The sequence below is a fragment of the Gymnoscopelus microlampas genome (genome assembly GCF_963454915.1).
Source record: "Gymnoscopelus microlampas genome assembly, chromosome: 4".
NCBI classification, from domain to species: Eukaryota; Metazoa; Chordata; class Actinopteri; order Myctophiformes; family Myctophidae; genus Gymnoscopelus; species Gymnoscopelus microlampas.
Window position 1 is genome coordinate 25403074 of NC_139941.1, and position 23210 is coordinate 25426283.

General features: G+C 44.3%; 1 protein-coding gene across 3 annotated transcripts in view; it reads right to left on the minus strand.

Moving 5' to 3' along the window:
• The window catches only part of aopep (aminopeptidase O (putative)), a gene marked incomplete at its 5' end in the record, with an annotated part of 111666 nt that overhangs the window by 5962 nt on the left and 82494 nt on the right, over positions 1 to 23210 (minus strand). For 2 of the 3 annotated variants that reach the window (XM_084055884.1, XM_084055885.1), the window contains 3 exons: positions 9039 to 9187; positions 9665 to 9751; positions 17295 to 17411. In XM_084055884.1, the coding sequence (XP_083912010.1) occupies positions 9047 to 9187; positions 9665 to 9751; positions 17295 to 17411 (345 nt within the window). In that variant the 3' untranslated portion in view covers positions 9039 to 9046. The remainder of the gene's footprint in view (positions 1 to 9038; positions 9188 to 9664; positions 9752 to 17294; positions 17412 to 23210) is intronic. The other variant, XM_084055886.1, reaches the window with a different exon arrangement.

Sequence of the window (23210 nt, forward strand, 5' to 3'; positions counted from 1 at the left end):
AACCTGAGTTATTGGTAAAATAACGGCAGGTGGAGGCCATTTTGGAAAATGGCTGCCATGGTTACCACAGGACAAATCTGCAATGGCCCTATAGCCAAAAATGTTCCTTATGGCATGCCCTAACTGTGTGCCAAATTTCATTCTTGTATCGTAAAGTGCACGATTCCATCAAAATATGGCCCGAAACGCCCGGACTAATTCTGCATAATGAGTACTTATACTTTATATACCATTATTTGGTATATTTTGATGCCAATACTTTTGTACTTTTACTCAAGTCAATTTTGATTACCGAACTTTTACTTGTAACAGAGTAAAGTAAAAAAAAAAGTACTTTTTCCACCACTACTGCTGGGTAACTTCAGCTGATGAACGGTGTGACTGACTTAGAGGAAAGCTCAGTGCCACAGGGTCGTGTGACAGCCAGTCTGCTGCTGGGTGGGCAGAGTGACAGAATCTAGTCTAGGCTGACCTTATCCAACGTTTGGTCCCATAAGTCAAAGCCTAAAGGATAATTATAGCAACTGGTCAAGCGATCAAAAATAGCTACAGTACAATATCTTCCAAACTGCATTGGACTATTTCCCACTAGAAGCATGCATGAATATTACAACTCCCGGAATCCAAAAGCATTACCGGCATATCATTTAATTCAAACCCCGGAACTGTTCCTCAGAATACACTTAACATTATGGGCAGTGTGGGGGAGGGGACGAGTTTATTTTTGGTGTCTTTTATACAAAGTTGCTTTGTCCTTTGATGTGCAGGGAACATTTCCCTCCCATTAGAGTATAATAAATCACCTTTTCGATATGGGCTGTAATGGTAATTCCTCTCTATTACAGGCCTTTGATGGTCATTACTCTTTTAACAGCCCCTAAATATAGGACCTCAAACTGGCAGGCTCCACATGGCCCTCATTTCTAATTCACACATCTGTCCTCGCTTAGTCGCCATTTTGTCGCCATGAATATAGAAGACCATAATACCTCCTTCACTGCAAAGGTTCAGATATGCCAAAAGTCTAAAATGACTGATTTTAAAACACAGCCTCAACCATCTGTCACTTTCGATTAGGGAGCTATTATTTCAGACCATCTGACTTTAACATTACAATTAAGCAGCTGTAAAAGCTTTGGAACTACACGCAGTGTAATACAATGCCCTATACTATAGTATACTCAATGTCACTGAGGAGGTTATAGAAAAGTCCTTTTTTTATGCTTCAGTTACCACAGCCTTGTTAGTGTCAATCATCTTTTGTGCCCTGATTCCGGATTCTGTCCAAGATGATGCAGTGTTGTTGACAACTTGGCTGATGGTTGACAGGTGGGTTTGTCCATAATTGAGTGAGGGAAGGTATTTCTTTAATGGTGTTTTCTGGAGATAGTTGTTTACCATTATCTGTATGAAATAAATAAATCTAAGTTTAACCACTTGAACCCATTCTGGGGGCGAATATTCGGTGAGAAGTAGAAGATTTACAAGCTCAATACGTGTCGTGTTGCGACGCACCGTGAGCTTGTAGATTGGCCGTTTTCGGCAAATATATTTGATATAGGCCCCTGGAGAGCTCCGGTCAATAAAGTAGGGTTTAATTAGTTTAAAATGTATTCCGCTTCAAGAGCCCTTTCAGGTAGATGAATGGATCATCATGCTGGTGACTGACAGTACGTTTTAACAGCGGGCGACTCACGGGCGATCGGCGGGCGACATCGTCCAAAAGATAAAGAAAATCCATCTTTCATCGCCCCCCCCCCCGCCCACTTCGCCCAATCTCCAGTAGTTGCCGGCTCTCATAGACATATAATGACGTTGCCCGGCGATCGCCCGAGAGTCGCCCGCTGTTAAAACGTACCGTAACATGATACACCTGTATACTAGTCCTGTGTTCATTATAACTCTGTGAGACTGTAAAGAAATGGACCCAAATGGCACCGTGGACCAAATGGACTGATGTTAAATGAACGCTGAGGATTTTACTGTATGCTGACATTGCTCAGAAGGTTGTCAGACAACCTGAAGACACAGTACACACATGGTCTTTTTAACACATTAAAACCGGGAAAGCATTTGTGTCATTTTAGATTTTAGTGTTAGCTATTAAAAAATAGCAGATCTACAAGCTTGTACATCTGCTATTTTTTGAACATTTTAGGAAAATCTTGAAAGTGTTTTTTTTTTTACACAAATCTTCTCTTCTGGGGGTCCCTGGCACAAAATATTTTCAGATGAGGGGAGTCCGCGGCCAAAATCATATATCAATTTGGGGGTCCTCCTTGGCATGAAAAAGTTTGAGAACCACTGAGAAGGCATTTGTAGAATTCGCCTCAGGTCTAAATGGGTTGGGTTGACGTCATTAAAAAAAATCCTATCACACAAAGATTTAGCGGCCCCCCCCTGTTGAAGACCCCTGTTATAGGGTGTATACGGGTTTGTATACTTTTTTACTAACAATAGATGGTGTCTTTGTTGTGAATTTACTCTTCCTATGAATGTATGTTACTGTACTTTGAATGCCCTGTATCTGTAACTTAAACTTCTGTGCTGTCTCTGAATTTCCCCCACGGGATCAATAAAGGTATCTATCCATCTAGTATCTAACTACCGGTGGAGATTAGATCAGACATCAATACATCTCATTTGAAGACCCTGAGTTCTAGCTTCAGGCTCTCTAAAACAGTTTCACTTTTTTTCAGACTGATACCAAGTGCTGACTTGCTGCTCTCTACACCAGCGGTTCTCAAAGTGGGGTCTGGGGACCCCCAGGGGTCCCCTGTAAAATGTGTTGATATAGCATCACAATCGGTTTAACCACCTTAACCGTACTTTATTTTGGCTAATTAAAAAGTAGCCGATATACAAGCTCACAATGTGTCGCAATGCGACACGTTGCTTATAGAAGCTTATAGAATTGAACAATTTTGAAAAATATTGAAATTGACTAATGTTGAAATGTTTACCCTGGCACACTACTGTATCTTTTCACGGCACAGAATACATGTTCATTTTGGGGGGTCCTTCCTTGACATGAAAATGTTTGAGAACTTTTGAGAACTTTGGGAAGTGTTTTCAGACTGATACCAAGTGCTGACTTGCTGACTCTCTGCTTGTCAAAGCCTTCCCTGAGCCCAAATGTTGCAGCTCTGTGCTAGAGTGGCTCTGGCAAGGGAATGATGGAGAGCTAGGTGGAGAGAATGATAATGATGATGATGATGATGATGGTGACACTGTTGGCGTAGCTGTCAGCTGCACTAACAGTGCCCGGGTCTCCCAGGCCTCATTAGTATTGGAACTACGGTCAGAAAGTCTCTTGAGGTATTGGTCTCACCTTTTGGCCAGCAATACGGAGTATATACTGCACGTTACCTTATTGGCAGCTGTTATACTACCACACCATGGGGCTGGGCTTCAGATCAGTATCACGGTTATTTACAACTTTTTCCTCGATGACGATTAATGAACGATTATTCTTTTTTTAAATAGGGAAAATAGACGGTATCGATCTACCTAAACACCGGGTTGATAGATAGTCAGGAAGTGTACGACATACATAAATCGTACAGGTTGCAGCTTGAAATTATACTCGGTTGAATAACTGCGTCGTATGACCAAAAACTATGTTAATTTCAACTGGCAAAAATGTTGACGCATTTGGCAAACCGTTACAAAACCAGAAGGATTCTCAACGCAACCGCAGAGACGTGAAAGAGTGAAAGAACGTCAGGCAAGGCGAAGCATGGGAGCATAGCGCCCAGACTCATTAGTAACATCGCCCAACATGTCAGACGTGCAACAGGGGGTCTCTGAGCGGGAGACTTCAGTGTCAGAGACAGGGTGAGGGTCTTGGGGGGGTGGGGTGGGGTGGGTTGAAGCAGGAGACAGACCGGAGGAGGGGGGAGAAAACAAAGGGGGATGAGAGAGAGAGATAGGGGAGAGAAGACAGGAGACAGGAGGCGGACAAATAGGAGTATTCTGTTTACACAAACAGAGGAAGTGGCGGACGCACAGAGCCGAGGGTGGAGAGGGGAGACAGAGGGGAAGGAGAGGAGAAGGGTGGAGATGGGGGGCAAATAGGAAGCTGGGGGGGGGGGGGGGGGGGGGGCAGAAGAAGAAGGTGGTGCCGACTTGGGAGGAAAGAGAGAAATGGAGGACATTCTGCAGATTTGTCCAGATAGCAGAGCTGCGGAAAATAGGACTACAGTTTTCACACACACACACACACACACACACACACACACACACACACACACACACACACACACACACACACACACACACACACACACACACACACACACACACACACACACACACACTCTCTCTCTAACTATAGCAGGACAGAGCTAGATGGAACCCATATCTTCATTCATTCATTCAGTCACTTCCTGGTTGTGTGGGTCATGCTCTCCTCAGGTGCAGAACTTAGCCACTGTGAACAAAGAGGAGATCAATCACTGTTCACCAATCAGCTAAGCTCTGTACCTGCATGGAGAGAGACTACCGGTCTGGCTAGACGCACGCACGCGCGCACACACACACACACACACACATCCATCCAGAATACATGCACGCATGCCATGCACACACACACACACACACACACACACACACACACACACACACCTATCGTACATTCACACACACACACACACACACACACACACACACACACACACACACACACACACACACACACACACACACACACACACACACACACACACACACACACACACACACACACACACACACACACACACACACACGGCATGTGCTTCATCCACATTCTGTTCAATATTTCCAAACCATCAACTTCACTCAAAGTGGGCCTCACACACACACACACACACACACACACACACACACACACACACACACACACACACACAAAAGCTTAGGTAATCATGTCTTCTTTAGTTTTCTGGGGTGTGCGTGTGCGGGCGCGTGTGTGTGTGTGTGTGTGTGTGTGTGTGTGTGTGTGTGTGTGTGTGTGTGTGTGTGTGTGTGTGTGTGTGTGTGTGTGTGTGTGTGTGTGTGTGTGAGAGAGAGTGTGAGGGCCCCTGGTTGCCATGGCAGCAGGCTGGGTCTGGGCTGTGTGGTAATCCCTGGCAATGTGATTTTATCATAAGTCACAAATCAGCACGCCAGGAACCCTCACAACCCCGACATGAAAGAACAAGATCTTCTCTCTCGCCGTCTGTAAGTTCCGCAGCCTCTCCCCAGGCTGTCGCTAACCCACACTAGCCCCACAAGACCAGGCCCAGAGGCCAGGAACCTGAACAGATCTGTAACGTTCTCGCACTACAAGTTGTTCACTGTCATTCTCCAAGTCTTTGCGTTTGAAATCTGAACGGCAGAGTTGGAGAAGTTTCATCACTCCTTCTCTCTCATCCTCTCCCATGCACCGTCTCATCACCCCTCCCACCGTCCCTTACTCTTCCCAGCTCGATCTTTATCTGTCTCTCTGTCCTTTTATTCTGCCTCTCCGTCAGCACACCAGGAACCTTCAGAATGCTGGCATGAAAGGACAAGATCATCACTCCTCCTTTCCATCTCACTCCCTTTTTCCTCCTTTCCATCTCACCCTCTTTCCCTCTGTCATCTCACTCCCTTTTTCCCTCTCCGTCTCACTGTCTCTTTCCTCCTATCGTCCCACTCCCTCTTTCCTCCCCTCTATCTTACGCCACCTTTCCCTCTCTCCATCTACTCCCTCTTTCCCTCTCTCCATCTCGCTCCCTCTTCCCCTCTCACCCCTTCTTTGCTCCACTCCTCCGTCTCACTCCCTCTACGGTTCACCCCTCTGCTATTCGCCACGCTCGGCTACACCGGCGATATGCCCCTCATTAAGCGGATCAAGAGGGATTCCAGAGGCATGTACCAGGGGGGAGGAAAAGAACGAGGGAGGGAGAAAGATGAGGAGAGACCACCCTTCTCCTTTGAAAAAAGAAAAATGCAGCAAGTGCGCGAGCACACATGTTGTTCTCGGTTAAAACCCTATGGCTAATCCTACTGTTCTGTGCGCTGTGGATGCTGTCTGTGTGTGTGTGTGTGTGTGTGTGTGTGCGTGTGTGTGTGTGTGTGTGTGTGTGCGTGTGTGTGTGTGTGTGTGTGTGTGCGTGTGTGCGTGCGCACGTGCTCTGCTCGAGAGGGTACTATCAGCGGGAACACGAAGTGGGGGAGTGCAACATAAATCCATCTCCACACAGTGCAATGTGAAAAAGGCAGAGGGGTGAGGGTTCATCCATCATTTTAATTGGGGCGCGATTTGGGCCCTGGGCCGAGTAGACCTGCAAGATCCATGGATGTTTACAGAGGCCCGCTCAGTTTGAGCCCGCTGGAAACAAAAGGCAAGAGATAGCAGACGGATCTCTAAATGGCTCTATTCCATTGTCCTCTATGTCAGCTCTTCCCATTTTATTTCCTCACGAGTTGTAAAAAAAAAACTCTGCAGGGTGGTGTAGCGGAGGAGTGAGTGATGATGACATCGACATCCGTGGACACAAACTGTGTGCGTGTAAAAAAGTGTGTTTGTGCATGTAAGGGAGAAAAAGAAAGAGATTTATCAGGAATGAGCCATAAACTGAGTGCTTGCTTTAGAAAGCATTCTGTACCAATGCATAAAGCTGTCTTTCCGCATGCTCACGTTTATGTGTGTTTGTGTGTGTGTGTGTGTGTGTGTGTGTGTGTGTGTGTGTGTGTGTGTGTGTGTGTGTGTGTGTGTGTGTGTGTGTGCGTGTGAAGATAAATACTCGTCTCGTAACTCGGTCACAGTCCGATAAAAGACTTAGGACTGTAAGTCACCCAGGTTGCTGCGGACGAGTATTTAGCAGCACCCACCCACACAGCCATCATCTGTCATCTCACAAGGTCGCAAGGGGGCTTTGAGGAATACGGGGGCCGTGGACCAACCACACACTGGCTGGGAGCACAGATGATGACAGCGATAGAGTTTTTTCAAAGACCGGGTTGACTGGGCAAGGACCCACAGGTAAGGTCACATAGAATTATACAACGGCTCCTGTTCAGGCGATAAGGTGATGCAAAGTGAGATAGAGAACAGGCAGAAGCGAACGCAGCTGGCGTTTCAGCCGTCAACTGTCCTGCAGATCACATTAAATGTGATCTCGCAGTGTGACAGTTGACAAATTTTGCCTTGCAAAAAAAAAAAGAAGGAATGCTTCAAAAGGGAAAGAAGGAAGATATCATGGAAGCCTGCCACTGCAATAGAATTGTTTTACATTTCAATGAGGCTTATCAGTTCCGTGGAGAGATTGCATATTTCTTATGCTCATTTTCCGGCAACTAGCATGCTAATACATCGTTTCAAGTTAATATCGGGGTAAATGCCAACATGTAGCGTAAATTGTCACGACTAGATGGCTTTAACTGCCTGCGTTTGTCACACAGAGCTGAAGTCTTCCTGCAATGACGTGGCGCCAATAAAAAAAACGATCGATGCCAAACAGTGACCTGTTTTCACTCCATTCCTCCCCTCCTCTCCCTTCCTCTCCGTTCCTCCCTTTGCTTTTTCTTTCTGTCTTTCTTTCGGTCTGTCTGAACTATAAATCTTTCTCCTCCCTTCATTCGGGGGGGAAGTAACAAATAAACCCCTCACTGTTTTGAAAAGCCCAAAAGCCCTGTGGGTGACAGTGCGGTTACGCACATGCGTGCGCACGCACACTCCCCATGCACGCCACATATGCAGAGGAGGAATTTCAGGGTAAACAGTGTGAAAATCACCAGTGTCTCTTGAGCCCCTCGGAAAACGTTCACTGACCCGTTCTCTCTCTCTCTCAATCTCCCTCTCTCTCTCCCTAGCCCCCCCCCCCCCCCACTCCCTCTCTCGTTTGTTTGAGGAGTACATTCCCAAATTCCTCCTCTGACAAACACATCCTGACAGCGTTGCTGTGAAACCACGGAAAAGGCCCCATTCTGAGTCCACACACACATATACATGCACTTGTGCGCGCACGCACACACACACACACACACACACAGTGGGCTCAGGAAGGAATGTACGGTCTAGGTAGCCAAGTGACTTGAGGGTGGACCGTTCCGTTGGCGCAGATGGAATCAGGATTGATCCAACACAATGCGTTCTTTTCACAGGGGCCATCTCAGAGCAACACTGTGGGCCAACACATCCACAGTCTGGGGAGATTGTGTTTCACAAAACGGGAAGTGTTACGGTACAAAAAGGATGAACAGACGATGAATAGCATTTGGGGCCATTTCAAATTGCCATCTCAATTTGCCTATTATGTTACTGAGTCGTAAAGCGGTGCCCACGTAGGATTTCCTCTAACCCCTTAAGACCTGAGGCAAAATGCCTTCTATATCAGTAGTTCTCGCACTTGCAAGATTCTTTTAAAAAATGTTCAAAAATAGCAGATATACAAGCTTGCAGCGCGGCACGAAGTGACGCGCTGTGAGCTTGTATATCTGCTATTTTTGAACAGCCAAGGCTAAAATCTAAAATGACACAGATGCTTTCCCGGTTTTAATGGGCTAAATATATGTATCAAATCCACTGCAGCTTTCGCTGGTCTAATACTTCATGGCAGCGGTTCATTATTTCCGTCCCAGAAGACTGCGATGTGAAACTCGCCAGTCTAAACACCACAAAGTCACTTTGCTGCGAATGGAGCCGTACAGCTCCAGATATGGACCAGATGAATGCACGGAGTAGATCGTGTTTTCTAAATCATCTTTGAGAGTTACTGGTGCAGAAACTGGTCGCCTTGCCGAAACTAGCAGATCTACAGGCTCACAGTGCTTGTACATCGGCTATTTTTGGCATGCAACACCGTCATATGACAGACTATAAAAACGAGTCCTTCCCACGTTGCCCTTACACATTCTAACAGTGGACCGTTGACATAAAACACAATGGGATTTTATCAATAATAATGACTGAAAAGCTAGATAAAAGTGACAAATGTTTTCACTGTGGTATTAAATTAAACTAGAGTAAAATATGTTGTACTGTAGGAGTCCTGTTTTTGCCAATGAATCAACAGGAGGTGAGAGATTACCTGTAACGTCATAGGACCATCTCCTCCACCACCCTCCGTGCTGATTGGTCCATTTCCTCCCGGACCAATGAGAGGCAACGACGGGCTAGAGCCTGCTGGTCGGGGTCTTCCTGCACCATCAGCTCTCCATACAGATACACACCCATAGCCTGGGGTACGGGTACGCACACGCGCGCACACACACGCACACGCACACACACGCACACACACACACACACACACACACACACACACACACACACACTCTCAACAAGGGTTCAACAGTGCATTTTAATTTTAAGCCCCCACCCTCCAAAACAGCTCTCAAAACTCACCTCTTCCATAAGGCTTTCCCCAGCAAAATGCACAACATCCTGTTTCACTGATCCACTGATTTTACACTATTTTTATTGATTTTATTCCTTAGTCTTAGCCTTTTCTTAGTGTTTTTCCAAATAAAGTTGATTTTCTTTTGTTGTTTTCTCTTCCATGTAAAGCGTCTTAGGGTACTTAGAAAAGCGCTAGATACATTTTTGATATTGTTATTATTATTAAATTATACTAATAGTAAAACAAAAGCTGACAACGCGTCACATCGGCACACGACAGTGCCATACGACAATGTACAATACTGTATATGGTTTTACCTGATCATGAACCAGGAAGTGCTCCACATCTCTGTAGGCCTGAGAGAGGCCATGTTTGACCACAAGCTCACACCAGCGATGCCTGACCTGCACACACACACACACACACACACACACACACACACACACACACACACACACACACACACACACACACACACACACACACACACACACACACACACACACACACACACACACACACACACACACACACACAGAAATACCATGAATCACATGACAAAACACACAGCCTAAACTAAGCATTCCAAAAGAAAGCACATATTTTGCCAGGATGCATCAAATAATCTTTTGTATCGCTCCATTTGTTGTTAGTTGATGTTAAAACAAAATGTTGATAAATGTGCATTGTCCCTGGTAATTCAATAAATAAATAAAATAAAATAAATAGTTCCACAGATTACTAGCTCCCAGATGTATCTCAAAACCATACAATTAACATAATGTATTACAACTGGTTCAAAATAGAGGGTGCTGTCAGTTTGATAGTAGTGCAGGCCCTTCTTGGGAGAATGGTTGTAAAACCATGCTAAGTTGCTTGGCAATGCACTCTATACCAGTGGTTTTCAAACTGTTTGTGCCCAAGGCACACCAATGGGCAAGTCAAAATGTACTTTTTTATGCTTTTTTCCGTCTAAAGTGTAGAAACTGTAGACAGAAAAAAGCGGTGAAGTACAGAGCCAACTCAGGTCCAGTTGTCTAAGTCTAGATAAGTGTTTAAATACAGCACGTCATGCTATGATGCTGGGCAATGCAGTCCATACACATGAAGTACATCCATTGGCAGAAGGAGAACACTCTAATCAGCCATGACATAGAGAAACACAGCCTGTAGCCATTCCACACTCAGTGGAAATACTTTTACCAAAGGCAGAAGACTAAATTCAGTTTCTGGCTGGATTTTTCTGTTAACATTTATAAAGGGAGACTTCCACTAGGATAATTCGATAAAAGTGGAAATATTTTTGCTTTGTACGTGTGTTGCTGTGAATGCGTGTGCGTGTGCGTGTGCGCGTGCGTGTGTGTGTGTGTGTGTGTGTAAGCTGATGCCTGGCCTTTCTCCCAGAGGATCAATAGCAGCTCTGTTGCCGCGGTTACTGGAGAGATCAGAGACTGGTTCTGTCCCTGCCTCACCCATCATCCCTCCTCATCTGTGTGTGTGTGTGTGTGTGTGTGTGTGTGTGTGTGTGTGTGTGTGTGTGTGTGTGTGTGTGTGTGTGTGTGTGTGTGTGTGTGTGTGTGTGTGCGCATGAGAACACAACTTTATGTTTGTACATTCAGCTGCACTCTTGTATGAGTGTTTGTTAGAGAAAAAAGAGACAAGGAAAGAAGGTCAGCAGTGGAGAAAAAAAAAGTTTTTATACTGACTGCATGGTTCATGTCAAGGACCCCCAAATTAATATGTTTTTGGCAGCGGACCCCCATTTGAAAATATTCTCGGCCAGAGAACCTGATACTAGATTTGTGTTGTAATGTTTCAAAAAATATTCCAAACTTTTCAAATCTTTTAAAGATTCTATACTATGAAAATAGCTGATCGACAAGCTCACAACGCATCACATTGTGACTCGTCGTGAGCTTGTCGATACAGTATATAGGGTTAAAGTGGTTAAACTGATGTTGATGCCATATTAACTCATTTAGCTGGGGACCCCTTGGAACCACCTCAAGGACCCCTGGGCGTCCCCAGACCCCACTTTGAGAACCACTGTTTCTAGCTCCTGTATAATCTATGTCCACATATTGTTGCAAAACCTTGCATCTCCATATTTAAAAAAATCATAAAGTAATGCCCTACTTCACCGAACAACAGTGCTTTGCCGATGTGTAATCTCACATTGTGAGCTTGTAGATCTGCTTTTTTCAGCTATTCTTTGAAAAAGTTTCAAAGTGAAAGTGGTTAAGTGTGTCTGTCTGCTTTTTTAGTATTAAAAAGAGCTTGTGATTAAATAATAACTCTTCTTTGTTTATTATCAACTTTATGTTACATGTCCATTAGAGCAGTGGTTCTCAGTCACACATGTCAAGGTCACCCGAATTGATACTGTATTTGGCCTTTGAATATATTATATTTATATTTATTAAGCGAACATTTGTAAATCTGCTTCTCGGGGGTCCCTGGAACAAAATGTTTTGAGATGGGGGTCCGCGGCCAAATACATATCATTTTGGCATGAAGAAATTTGAGAACCACTGATATTATAGCAACATAAGTGTTTTCAGAAAACTGTTAGGATTTAGAAGAAGACATTTGTAGAATGGGCCTCAGGTCTTAATGGGTTAAGTGGTTAAGGGTGTTCTGTACTGTCCTGTGTGTGTATGCTCTGCCCACCACCTGTGTATGCTGCCTTGGAACGGAGGTCGAGCAATGCTCTGGTGACAACAGACTCATCTGGATACAGCCATCACCTCCGCAGACTGCTAAATAAACATTTGTTTTAATTGGCCTCTGAAGAGCTTCCTTTTCTCCTCTCTCTCTCTCCTCACCGCTATCTGGCTCCTGATTATGAAATCTGCTTGTGTTACAGGCTGCAACATGCAGAGAGGAGAAGGTGACCTACCTACCTACCTATCTATATATATATCTATCTATCTATCTGTATCTATCTATCTATCTATCCATCTATCTAATTCTCTGTCTCTCTGGAACGCCGTTTGTTTAAACACATACACACACACACACACACACACACACACACACACACACACACACACACACACACACACACACACACACACACACACACACACACACACACACACACACACACACACACCCACACTTTACAATCTGAATAATGACGCATGCATTGCATGAAAGAAAAGTACCTGTTCCACTTTGTTTAATAATGTAACTCTAAAACGGTACTCTGTGTGGTAATGTGATTTACCGTGATATTCTCTTCTGTGTGTGTGTGTGTGTGTGTGTGTGTGTGTGTGTGTGTGTGTGTGTGTGTGTGTGTGTACGTGTGTACGTGCATGCGTGCGTGCGCAAGCATGCATGTGTGTGGGCGCGTGCGTGCGCGCGTGTGTGTCTCTATCTGCACCCTCCAGCACCAGCCCTGCTCTTCTGGCCCATGTAGCCCCAGCAGCTGTTCTTTGCACTGGGTTACATTCCTGGGGAGAGCCCTGGGGCGGCTGGAGCAGCTGCCTGGTGCCCCTCTCCTTTACACCCCTCTATACTCTGCCTGTCTTCCCTTCCTGGGCCTCTCTCTCCCTCTCTCTCCCTCTCTAGGCACACACACACACACACACACACACACACACACACACACAATTACACAGGGACATTCCTCCATTTATCACTGCACGCACACCATCACCCCATAACCCCCTCACCCCCCAACACACACCTACAAGCATGCACGTATTGCACAGCAATGCAACAAATATGTACATTCACACGTGCTAAATCTGACGTGCAACATAATGTGTGTTACGTAGCTAACATAACATGTTAGCTACTACGTGCTAACATGATATAGGTAGGTCCTACAGCACAAGCGTGGTACAATAGGCAAACCTAAACCTGCTGCGAGAGAAAGGAGTGAAAAGCAGACTGCAGACGTAGAACTTAACCACTTGAACCTTGCATCCCTATTCTGTGGCTAACATTCAGCGAAAATATGGCAGATCTGCAAGCTCACAATGAGTCGCGCTTTGAGCTTGTACATCGGCTCTTTTCAGCTAAGATATCTAGTGTTGAGTGAAAACATGGGGGGTGGGGGGGGGGGGGGTGGTCCTGTGTTGCAGGACCTGCTTGATGTGGCCCTGTGGAGTTTACAGTGATTGGAGGGGTAAACCTGACCTAGGCAGCAAGGGGCCATGCTGGCACAATGTGTCCAGTGTGCTTGACCGACAGATGGCCTCGGAGTGCACACACACACACACACACACACACACACACACACACACACACACACACACAATATGCACGCCAAAAAAATGCATACATTCATGCACTTCCATGCCTATACAAATATGTGTGCGCACACATGCACACACATCACATGAGACTCACATGAAGGGAATTCAGCCAAAGTCACGCACTCTTACTCTCATACATGCAAACATATGCTCCTGCTCGCAAACAGACAGACAGACAGACAGACAGACAGGTGTGCACACACACACATGCATGCACGCAGACAGACATGCACGCAGGCACAGACGCACACAGTCATGTATTCATGGTCACTCACAATGTTCACAGAGCAGCCCCCCCCCACTGCACATATATTCATGGTCATTCACATGTTTCCTTTCGCTATCACACACACTCACACACACACACACACACACACACACACACACACACACACACACACACACACACACACACACACACACACACACACACACACACACACACACACACACACACACACACACACACACACACACACACACACACACCCACACACACTGTTTACTAAACTAGAAGTTAACAATCTTAAGTGGATTATAGGATTTAACTCACAATACTTCATTAGCTACTGTATACAATCTGCATTACATCACAACTGATGAAAGCGAAGACGTTAAAGTGAGTACCTTCTAAAGTCAGGAGATATTAACCCATTTAATCCGGGGACGCATCAAAAATAGCAGATCTACAAGCTCATAGCGCAGCACCGAGTGCCACGCTATGAGCTTGTAGATCTGCTATTCCTGAAAAATCGGGAAAAGTTGTGCAAATCTTTGAGTATATATGTTTTTTAAGCGAACATTTGTAACTCAAATCTTTGCTTCTGGGGCGTCCCTGGTGCTAAATATTTTACAAATGTTGGCTTTTAAAAAAATACATATTCAAAGATTTGCACACATTTTCACGATTTTTCAAAAATAGCAGATCTACAAACTCATAGTGCAGCACTCGGTGCAGCGCTATGAGCTTGTATATCTGCTATTTTTGAATAGCCAAAGAATGACAGACATGCGTTCCCGGATTCAATGGGTTAATAATAATTCACATATTTTTTCACACAGTTGTAGGTTAATATAAGCTATCCTACCTCAAAACAGTCACGTAGGTTCCAGCTTGTATCTTTTGGGGCGTCATACTATTGAGTTGAACTTGACATACATTGTTAAATGCCAGGCACTAACTGTAACATATTCCAGTAATTACATTTTGGTCCACTCTGGACAGCCCATTTCCAAGATGTAAACAGTCAGGGTCTATTGGGCCCGTCCTGCTCTCAGGCCTGTATATGCCAAGACTTTCAAACAAATTCATCATCCATCTTCCCAGAGGCATGCGGTAATGTGCAAAGTAAAGCTTACGAAGTGGGCCAGGAGGTGAACGGAATCCAGTGGTGGAAAAAGCACTCTACATTTTTTACTTAAGTAAAAATATCAATACGGCAGTGTAGAAATACAAGTAAAAGTCCGGAATTCAAAATTGACTTGAGTAAAAGTACGAAGGCGAAATGTATATGAAGTGTTAAGTGTGTTTAAAGTGGTTAATGTGTGTTTTGTAATAATAATCAAAAGTAACTAGTAACTAAAGTTTTTTTTTTAATTGTAAAAGTACATATATTAATAATATTTGCTTTTGAGATGTAGTGGAGTAGAAGTAAAAGTACTGAAAATTGGAAATACTCCAATAAAGTAAAAAATACCTCAAAATGTTACTTAAGTACAGTATTGAGTAATGTACTTCATGTAGTTACTTCACACCCCAGATGGAATCAGAAGGAGACAAACAGAGAGACGGAGTGGGAGAGGGAGAATAAATGGCCACATTTATAAGGGGGGAAGTTAGTGATTAACCTTGTCTGAATAAGATTACTAACATTAGGGCTGGACCATTGGCTTCAGCCAAGGTGCTTGCATGTAAGTGCGTGCCTGTGTACTTGTGTGTGTGCGTGTGCATGCGCGCGCGCGCGCGTGTGTCTATGCGTGCGCGAGCACACGTGCGTGTGTGTGCTCATGCAAGACCAGTGCATGACTATGTGCAAAATGGCCCTGTATATTTTTAGCTAGTTTTTTGTTTTGTTTTTGTCCCAGACAGTCAGGGCAAACTACAGCGGCCATGGAAGGACATAGTTAATCTAAATGTGGACCCACATTTAGACTCAAATCTTTTTCTGTTCTGGAAGCCGCATTAAATGGGTTGCATCTAGAAAATCTGATAACAGACAACACACACACACACACACACAGAATAATCAAACACGATCTGACAACTGTATCTAATTCTGTACTGTATTTCTTTCAAATATATTATCTCTTACGTTTTTTATCCATTCCTACCTTAACGCTTATCAAATAGAAGAAAACCACTTAATTTTTTAACATACTGCGTGAGAGTCTGGGTCATTGGAACATGCAGTTTAAAAGTACTTTGCTCCATTATAGTATATAAGTTCCAGATTCAGTGCGATGTGGTAACACTAACACCAACCACTATCCAACACCTGAATGGCATCCTATACCTCAAACCCGCAACAAAACAGCTCATATAATTAATAAATGCCCATAAAGAGAGGAAATATGTATTGAATTATTCTCTTCAAGACGGGGCATGTGTTTATGACGGAGCTTAATATGTACACTTTACTGGCTGCACCGCAGCTGTGTTTTCACATTCACCCTCCTCACAGCACCGTACAGTAAAGAACATTTAAGCCACCGACACACACAGCTGCAACACACACACACACACACACACACACACACACACACACACACACACACACACACACACACACACACACACACACACACACACACACAAGCATGATTAAAGTCTAAGCCTATAATAGTGCCATTAAGGAACTCTGTGCTGCGCTAAAACATGAAGAGAATACTTGGGGGATTTAGTCAGTAATAGTGGCTGTAAAGAAGAGGGTTGCTATTAAAGCTGAATTTACTACCCTTTGCTGAGCCCTCTGCCTCTGGGATGGGCAGGGAGGGCGAAACTTTTTAAACAATGTTTATTATTGGAAGACATAACATTGGCAAGGACCTGTGTGTCTGTGTATGAAAGACGGAAAGAGTTACTGTATTTGCTCCCCGGTCGTTGTGTGTACTGTACTTTACCGTGTGTGTGTGTGTGTGTGTGTGTGTGTGTGTGTGTGTGTGTGTGTGTGTGTGTGTGCTTGTATTACTGTACTTGTGAGAGCCAAATGTCCAAGCAAGTACAGTAGAATTAGAACAATAGACATTGTCAGGGCCATTTTCCTGGACCTCACAAGACAAATGGTTGTTTTATGGTAAAGGAAAAGGGAAAAAAAGCGGGAAAAAAGGGTTAGACATACAATAAGGAAAAGATTCAGGTTGGGGTTAGGATTAGACATTTATATGTAGGATTTAGGGGTTACGGTTGGAGTTATGCCAGATTTATACTTAATCATGCACCGGTGTTGTGCACCGAAAATAGCCGATCTACAATTTCACAACGTGTCACGCAGCGTGACACGTTGTAAGCTTGCAGATCGGCTGTTTTCAGATTTAGGGATATGGTTAAAAAACGAAATGCCATTCATAATTTCACAGCCATAAAATGTTGATGTCCTCCTCACAAGTATAGCATGATATGTGTGTGTGCGTGTGCGTGTGCGTGTGCGTGTGTGTGTGTGTGTGTGCGCGTGTGTGGTCCTACCTCAGCGTCCTGCTTCTGAAGGCAGTAGGTTCTCTCCAGTGAGCGTAGTGATGTCACACTTAGCTCCGCCTCCTCCAGCAGGAGCTCCAATAGTAGCAGCAGCTGGTCTGACGACACCTATAGGCAACCAGAGCAGAGCGGGGATGAGTTTAATTGTGTCTCCTGACGCAGAATAATAGAAAAGTTGTGCTGGGGCGAAAAAACAATCTGTGAAATCGATCACCTCACACACGCAGTAATAACCACGCTCCTCTGCAGGCATTCATCACACGCCAATGACTTCAAACTACTAGACCAGCAAAATTACACACATATTACATTCATTCACCCCTGCAAAAATTATGTTTACATTAATTTGACTTCATATGAAATTTATTAGATTGCTTTTATTTATTTTTTGCTGCTGGTATTATTGGAAAAAAATAAAGAAAATCCCACATCCGTATTCGTCGAGTTATTAATAGTGGCTTTAATATGGTAGCCAACTGCGGCATAATAAAAACAGAGCAGGAACGGTGATTAAATAAATATGATAAAGCCAGTGTTTTCCCAAACAGAAAACCATTAGACTAACATCATTACAAAGGCGAGAAGACGCGGCAGAGGGAAGGTTAGGATGAGGACAAGGAGACAGACGGAGGGGGAAACCGGGGGAGATGGAGGAATGAAAAGGCAGCCAGGCAGAGTGAAAAATGAAGTGAGCCTCCTCTAATAATCTGCTCACATTGCACACCAAGCACCTTACCACGGCTCAGAGATAACACTGTAATTACCCCCCCAAAAGAGCCTCTTTTATTACATTTTTTCCCTCTGTAGGTTCTCGGAATGTAAGAAAAATAATATCTATTAAAGACGCCATTATGAATCAGAGGCCGATTGAGAGGGTTATTCCAAGGGTGTGGGCAGCGCCGTGGGAGAGTAACTTCATCCCCCAGGGGAGGGACCCACGTGTTGTCAAAAACTGTGCCCAGCCTTGCCCGTCTCTCCCTGGAATATCCCCCTCCTACTCCATCCCTCTCTCTGGTCCCTCTCTGGGACACAATTAAAAGCTGTAGGTTCCAGAGAATAATGTGTGAATAAGGAGGAATAGTGGAGATGTGTGTGATAGAGACACACAGAGAGAGAGAGAGAGAGAGAGAGAGAGAGAGAGAGAGAGAGAGAGAGAGAGAGAGAGAGAGAGAGAATCAGGAGAGAGCACTGTATACCAGAGAGAGTAGTAGTCAGCGACCTGTAGTTGCTGCTCCCTCCATGGGGAACACACTCTCTAACTAACCACATCAAAGAGGCCTCCAGCCTCCCATTCTTAAAAAACGGCCCTCAAAACCCACCTCTTCAGACTCGTTACCCCAGCTAACCCCCAGCACCCATGTTGTTTTTACATTTTTGTATTTGTATTTTTTTTTTACTTTTTTTACTTTGTATTTATTTTATTCTCATGCAAAGCAACTGAGTACTTAGGAAAGCACTATATAAATTTGAGGTATTATTATTATTGGAAAGGAATGACAGATATTATTATATTATTATAAGCTGTATATTTTTTCTTATTTTATAATGTCTTTATTCACATTACAAGCAGAAACATGTATTGTTATTGTCAGACATACCGTAAGCAGTTTGTACATTTGTATCCAGTTTGCCTAACCACCCGCTTTCCCACATCCCCTTAACCCCACAACTCCAGTTCTAGAGAACTCCAGTTCCATTTGAAGAGAAGAAGGCATCTGGCTAACAGTGTGGTGAAAGCAATAACCCTCTGCATGGTTATAGGAAGGTTGTCCTCCACCAGGATACCAGGGAGGGGGGGGGTCAGTTTTCTACGGGAATATGGAATCAATTTTGATAAGTTTCAGATATTTCTGTCAAATAGTTAGTTGAACTGGGGCAGGCCCACAGAATATGAATACGCTTGGCATTGCTTGCATCTACAGAAGCAATATTTTGTCCAACCTACAGTAGCAGTCGTGTAATGAGATCTGTGGAGAATTTTGCTTTGCAGAAAGCTGTGCATTGCACAAATATTAGAGGAAGTGAAGCGAGTTCAAAATGCATCTCCATTCATCATCATCATCAATCCTGTCATCTTCCCATGTGCTTTTAAGATTAGCAAGAGACATCAGGATTTAGAGAGCATACTAAACTAAACTGTCTTTGATGAGGATTAAGATTCAAACTGCGTAGTTTTTCTTTCCATAATTTCACTCACAGAGTGTATTTATTTTTTCTCAGTAGTATTTTCTTCCCATAGCGCTGCTGGGAAACGTTAGCGCACTCCTCGAGAAGAGGAAGTATTTCAGCATGTAGCTGCAGGAATAACATTCAGACAGTAGCTGGCAGATGGTCAAGTTAAACAACGCTACTGCGCACGAGCACACACACACACACACACACACACACACACACACACACACACACACACAATGATAAGCCTACACACACAGGCATATATATACAGTATATAGATAGTATGGAGGAGCACACCCGTGTGTACAATGCACATGCATGCACACACACACACACACGCACACACTCACATGTGTGTACACACACTGGGACACACACCGACTCACACCCTTACGGTCATCTAACCCATGCAGTGGAAACTCGGAATTCCAATCTTTCGCTCTTTATCCTCTCTGCCTCATGACCTCTCCCTCCCTCCCTCCCTCCCTCCCTCCATTTTGTGAGGGCTGAGTGTAGTCTGGATGGACCCTCCATCTCTAAGGGTCTCTGTGGGGCCCACCCATGCTTTCTCTACCCTCAAGCCCTTTGAAAAGTGAGAGGAGTCCAGATCAATAAAAGTGCTCTTAGACACTCCAATGCACTCTTCACGGTTCACACGCACACGCACGCAAGCACACACACGCACACCTTTTACACTAAACACAGGGTCTCAATGTCCATGTGTGCCTGTATGTATTTAGGTATATTGACATGCTAATACGTTGTTTTTTTGTCCCTGTAATGTCACCAGGAAAAAGCTTCTCCAGCTTACACTGTGATTGTGACTATGACACATGCGGGCGGACACACACACACACACACACACACACACACACACACACACACACACACACACACACACACACACACACACACACACACACACACACACACACACACAGCAGACCGAAAAGCATGTGTGCCTACCCACAAATAACTTCTCCATGGTGATGTCAAAACAAGAGCAACAACACCATCAGCACTGTCCCACCCGCACACGCACACACACACACACGCACATACACACACACACACACACACACACACACACACACACACACACACACACACACACACACACACACACACACACACACACACACACACACACACACACACACACACACACACACACACACACACACACGCATCACTACATACACAGCATCACTAATGAACACACACTGATCCATAAGCCGCAAAGCAGGCCAGGAGTCATTAGTAGGAGGAACACAGCCTTTTTACACACACAAATACCCTAATAATGCACACACACACAGATGAACACACTGTATAGCTGTATGTGACGCGTTGTGAGCTTGTAGATCCGGCTATTTCCGGCCAATGTTCCCCCGGGAATAGGGGGCACTAGGGTTCAAGTGGTTAAGTGTTGAGGAGAGCGTGAACACACATTGTCTCTCTACCTTTAGAGTGAGCAGTGGTGGAAAGTAACTAAGTACATTTACTTAAGGTTCAAGGTTCAAGGTTCAACTGTATTAATGTCCCAAAAGGGCAATTAGGCTTACAGCAAGAGGTAGAAAACATATTACATACATTAACATATCTCTCGCTGCCGGTCACAGCGTGCGCATGCACCCTGTTTCCCTCCTTGCCAGCCCTACACGTTTCGGCCATTTCAAAACAGACGATCTACAGATCTTGTAGATCTGCTATTTTCTAAATATTTGCATACATTTGAAAACTTAAAATTGAACATTTTGCATGATGAGTACTTTTACTTTTGGTACTTTAAGTACATTTTGATGTGCATACTTTTGTACTTTTACTCAAGTACATTTTGAATTCCGGACTTTTACTTGCAACGGAGTATTTCTATATTGCAGTATTGATACTTTTACTTAAGTAAAGAATGTGAGTACTTTTTACACCACTGAGAGTGAGTCATTACTGCACATATTATTGCATCACAGCGACTCCACCATGCAGCCTCCTGGAGTGCAGTGGTGGAAGACGTACTCACATCTTTTACTTAAGTAAAAGTATCAATACTCTAATGTAGAAACACTTACACTTAAAGTACCAAAGAGTAAAAGTACTCATAAGATTGTAGATCGGCTATTTTCAAATAGCCAAATAGTTTAAATAGGGCTGAAGTGGTTAAGGTACGTTTCGTAATGATAATCAAAATCAACAAAGGAACTAGTAACTAACATTTTCAAATAGTTGTAGTGGAGTAAAAGTACATTATTTGCCTCTGAGATGGAGTAGAAGTAAAATTATTGAAAATTGGAAATACTCCAGTAAAGTAAAAGTACCTCAGAATTGTACTTACAGGTACACTAAGTACAGTACAGTTACTTTCCACCACTGCTGGAGTGTTTGAGTCTTCATCACGAGACCACTCTACCCATGTACCTTTATGCATGTGTGTGTGTGTGTGTACAGTATACTGTAGGTGCATATCTGCCCACGAGTGAATTGTCCAGAGGGGCAAAGGTGAGCTCCATGGCAGAATACCCTGTTATTAGACAATACACACACACACACACACACACACACACACACACACACACACACACACACACACACACACACACACACACACACACACACACACACACACACACACACACACACACACACACAGGGTTTGATGTGATGACCGGGTCAGGCCCAACTCTAACAATAGCCTTTAATAGTGCGGTGCTGAAAGCACTTTTCCACTAAAAGGGTGAAACGTATCCTCCTATCTCGCTCCTAAACACCACTCCATGTGAACGGATCTCATCACACACACACACACACGCACGTACGTACGCACACACGCACACACACACACACACACCCCAGAACGTTTAGCCACATGAAAGAAACACTTCATTCCCATGCTGTCCGTCAAAGCTACGGAATGTTACTGGAGAAAATTTCACACAATACACAATCTCTCTCTCTCACACTCACACACACACACACACACACACACACACACACACACACACACACACACACACACACACACACACACACACACACACACACACACACACACACACACACACACACACACAGTATTCCCCGGGACAAGCCCCTGGATAAGGGTGAGTTACACTGTCTCTATATAGAGACTAGCCTCACAGGACCTCAGAGAATTATGCCACAGAAACACCCAGCACACTGTGACCTCTAAACCTCTATAGGACAATGGCACTGTGCCTTTCTTTCTCTGTCGCACACAAACACACACACGCGCACGCGCACGCGCACGAACGCACACCCACACACACCCACAAATGTACAGTTTGTGTCATTGAGTGACAGCAAGTAGCACAATGGTAAAGGAAGCGTCTGACATGTTTAGCAAACACAGGAAATTAAGTCTGTTCCTAAATATACCGATTTACAGCCAGCCCAAAAGAGAGAAATTGTCCCGTGTGGTGTGTGTGTGTGTGTGTGTGTGTGTGTGTGTGTGTGTGTGTGTGTGTGTGTGTGTGTGTGTGTGTGTGTGAGTGTGTGAGTGTGTGCAAGCATGCTCACGTGGGAGTATCTATACGCCAATGCCAGTGTTGTTGTATAAGATTTGTTGTATTTGTCCAGTACAAAAATGAAGACTCTGTAGTTATGGCAAATGCATGCATGCGTGCACGCGCACGTAAACGCACACACACACGTAAACACACACACACACACACACACACACACACACACACACACACACACACACACACACACACA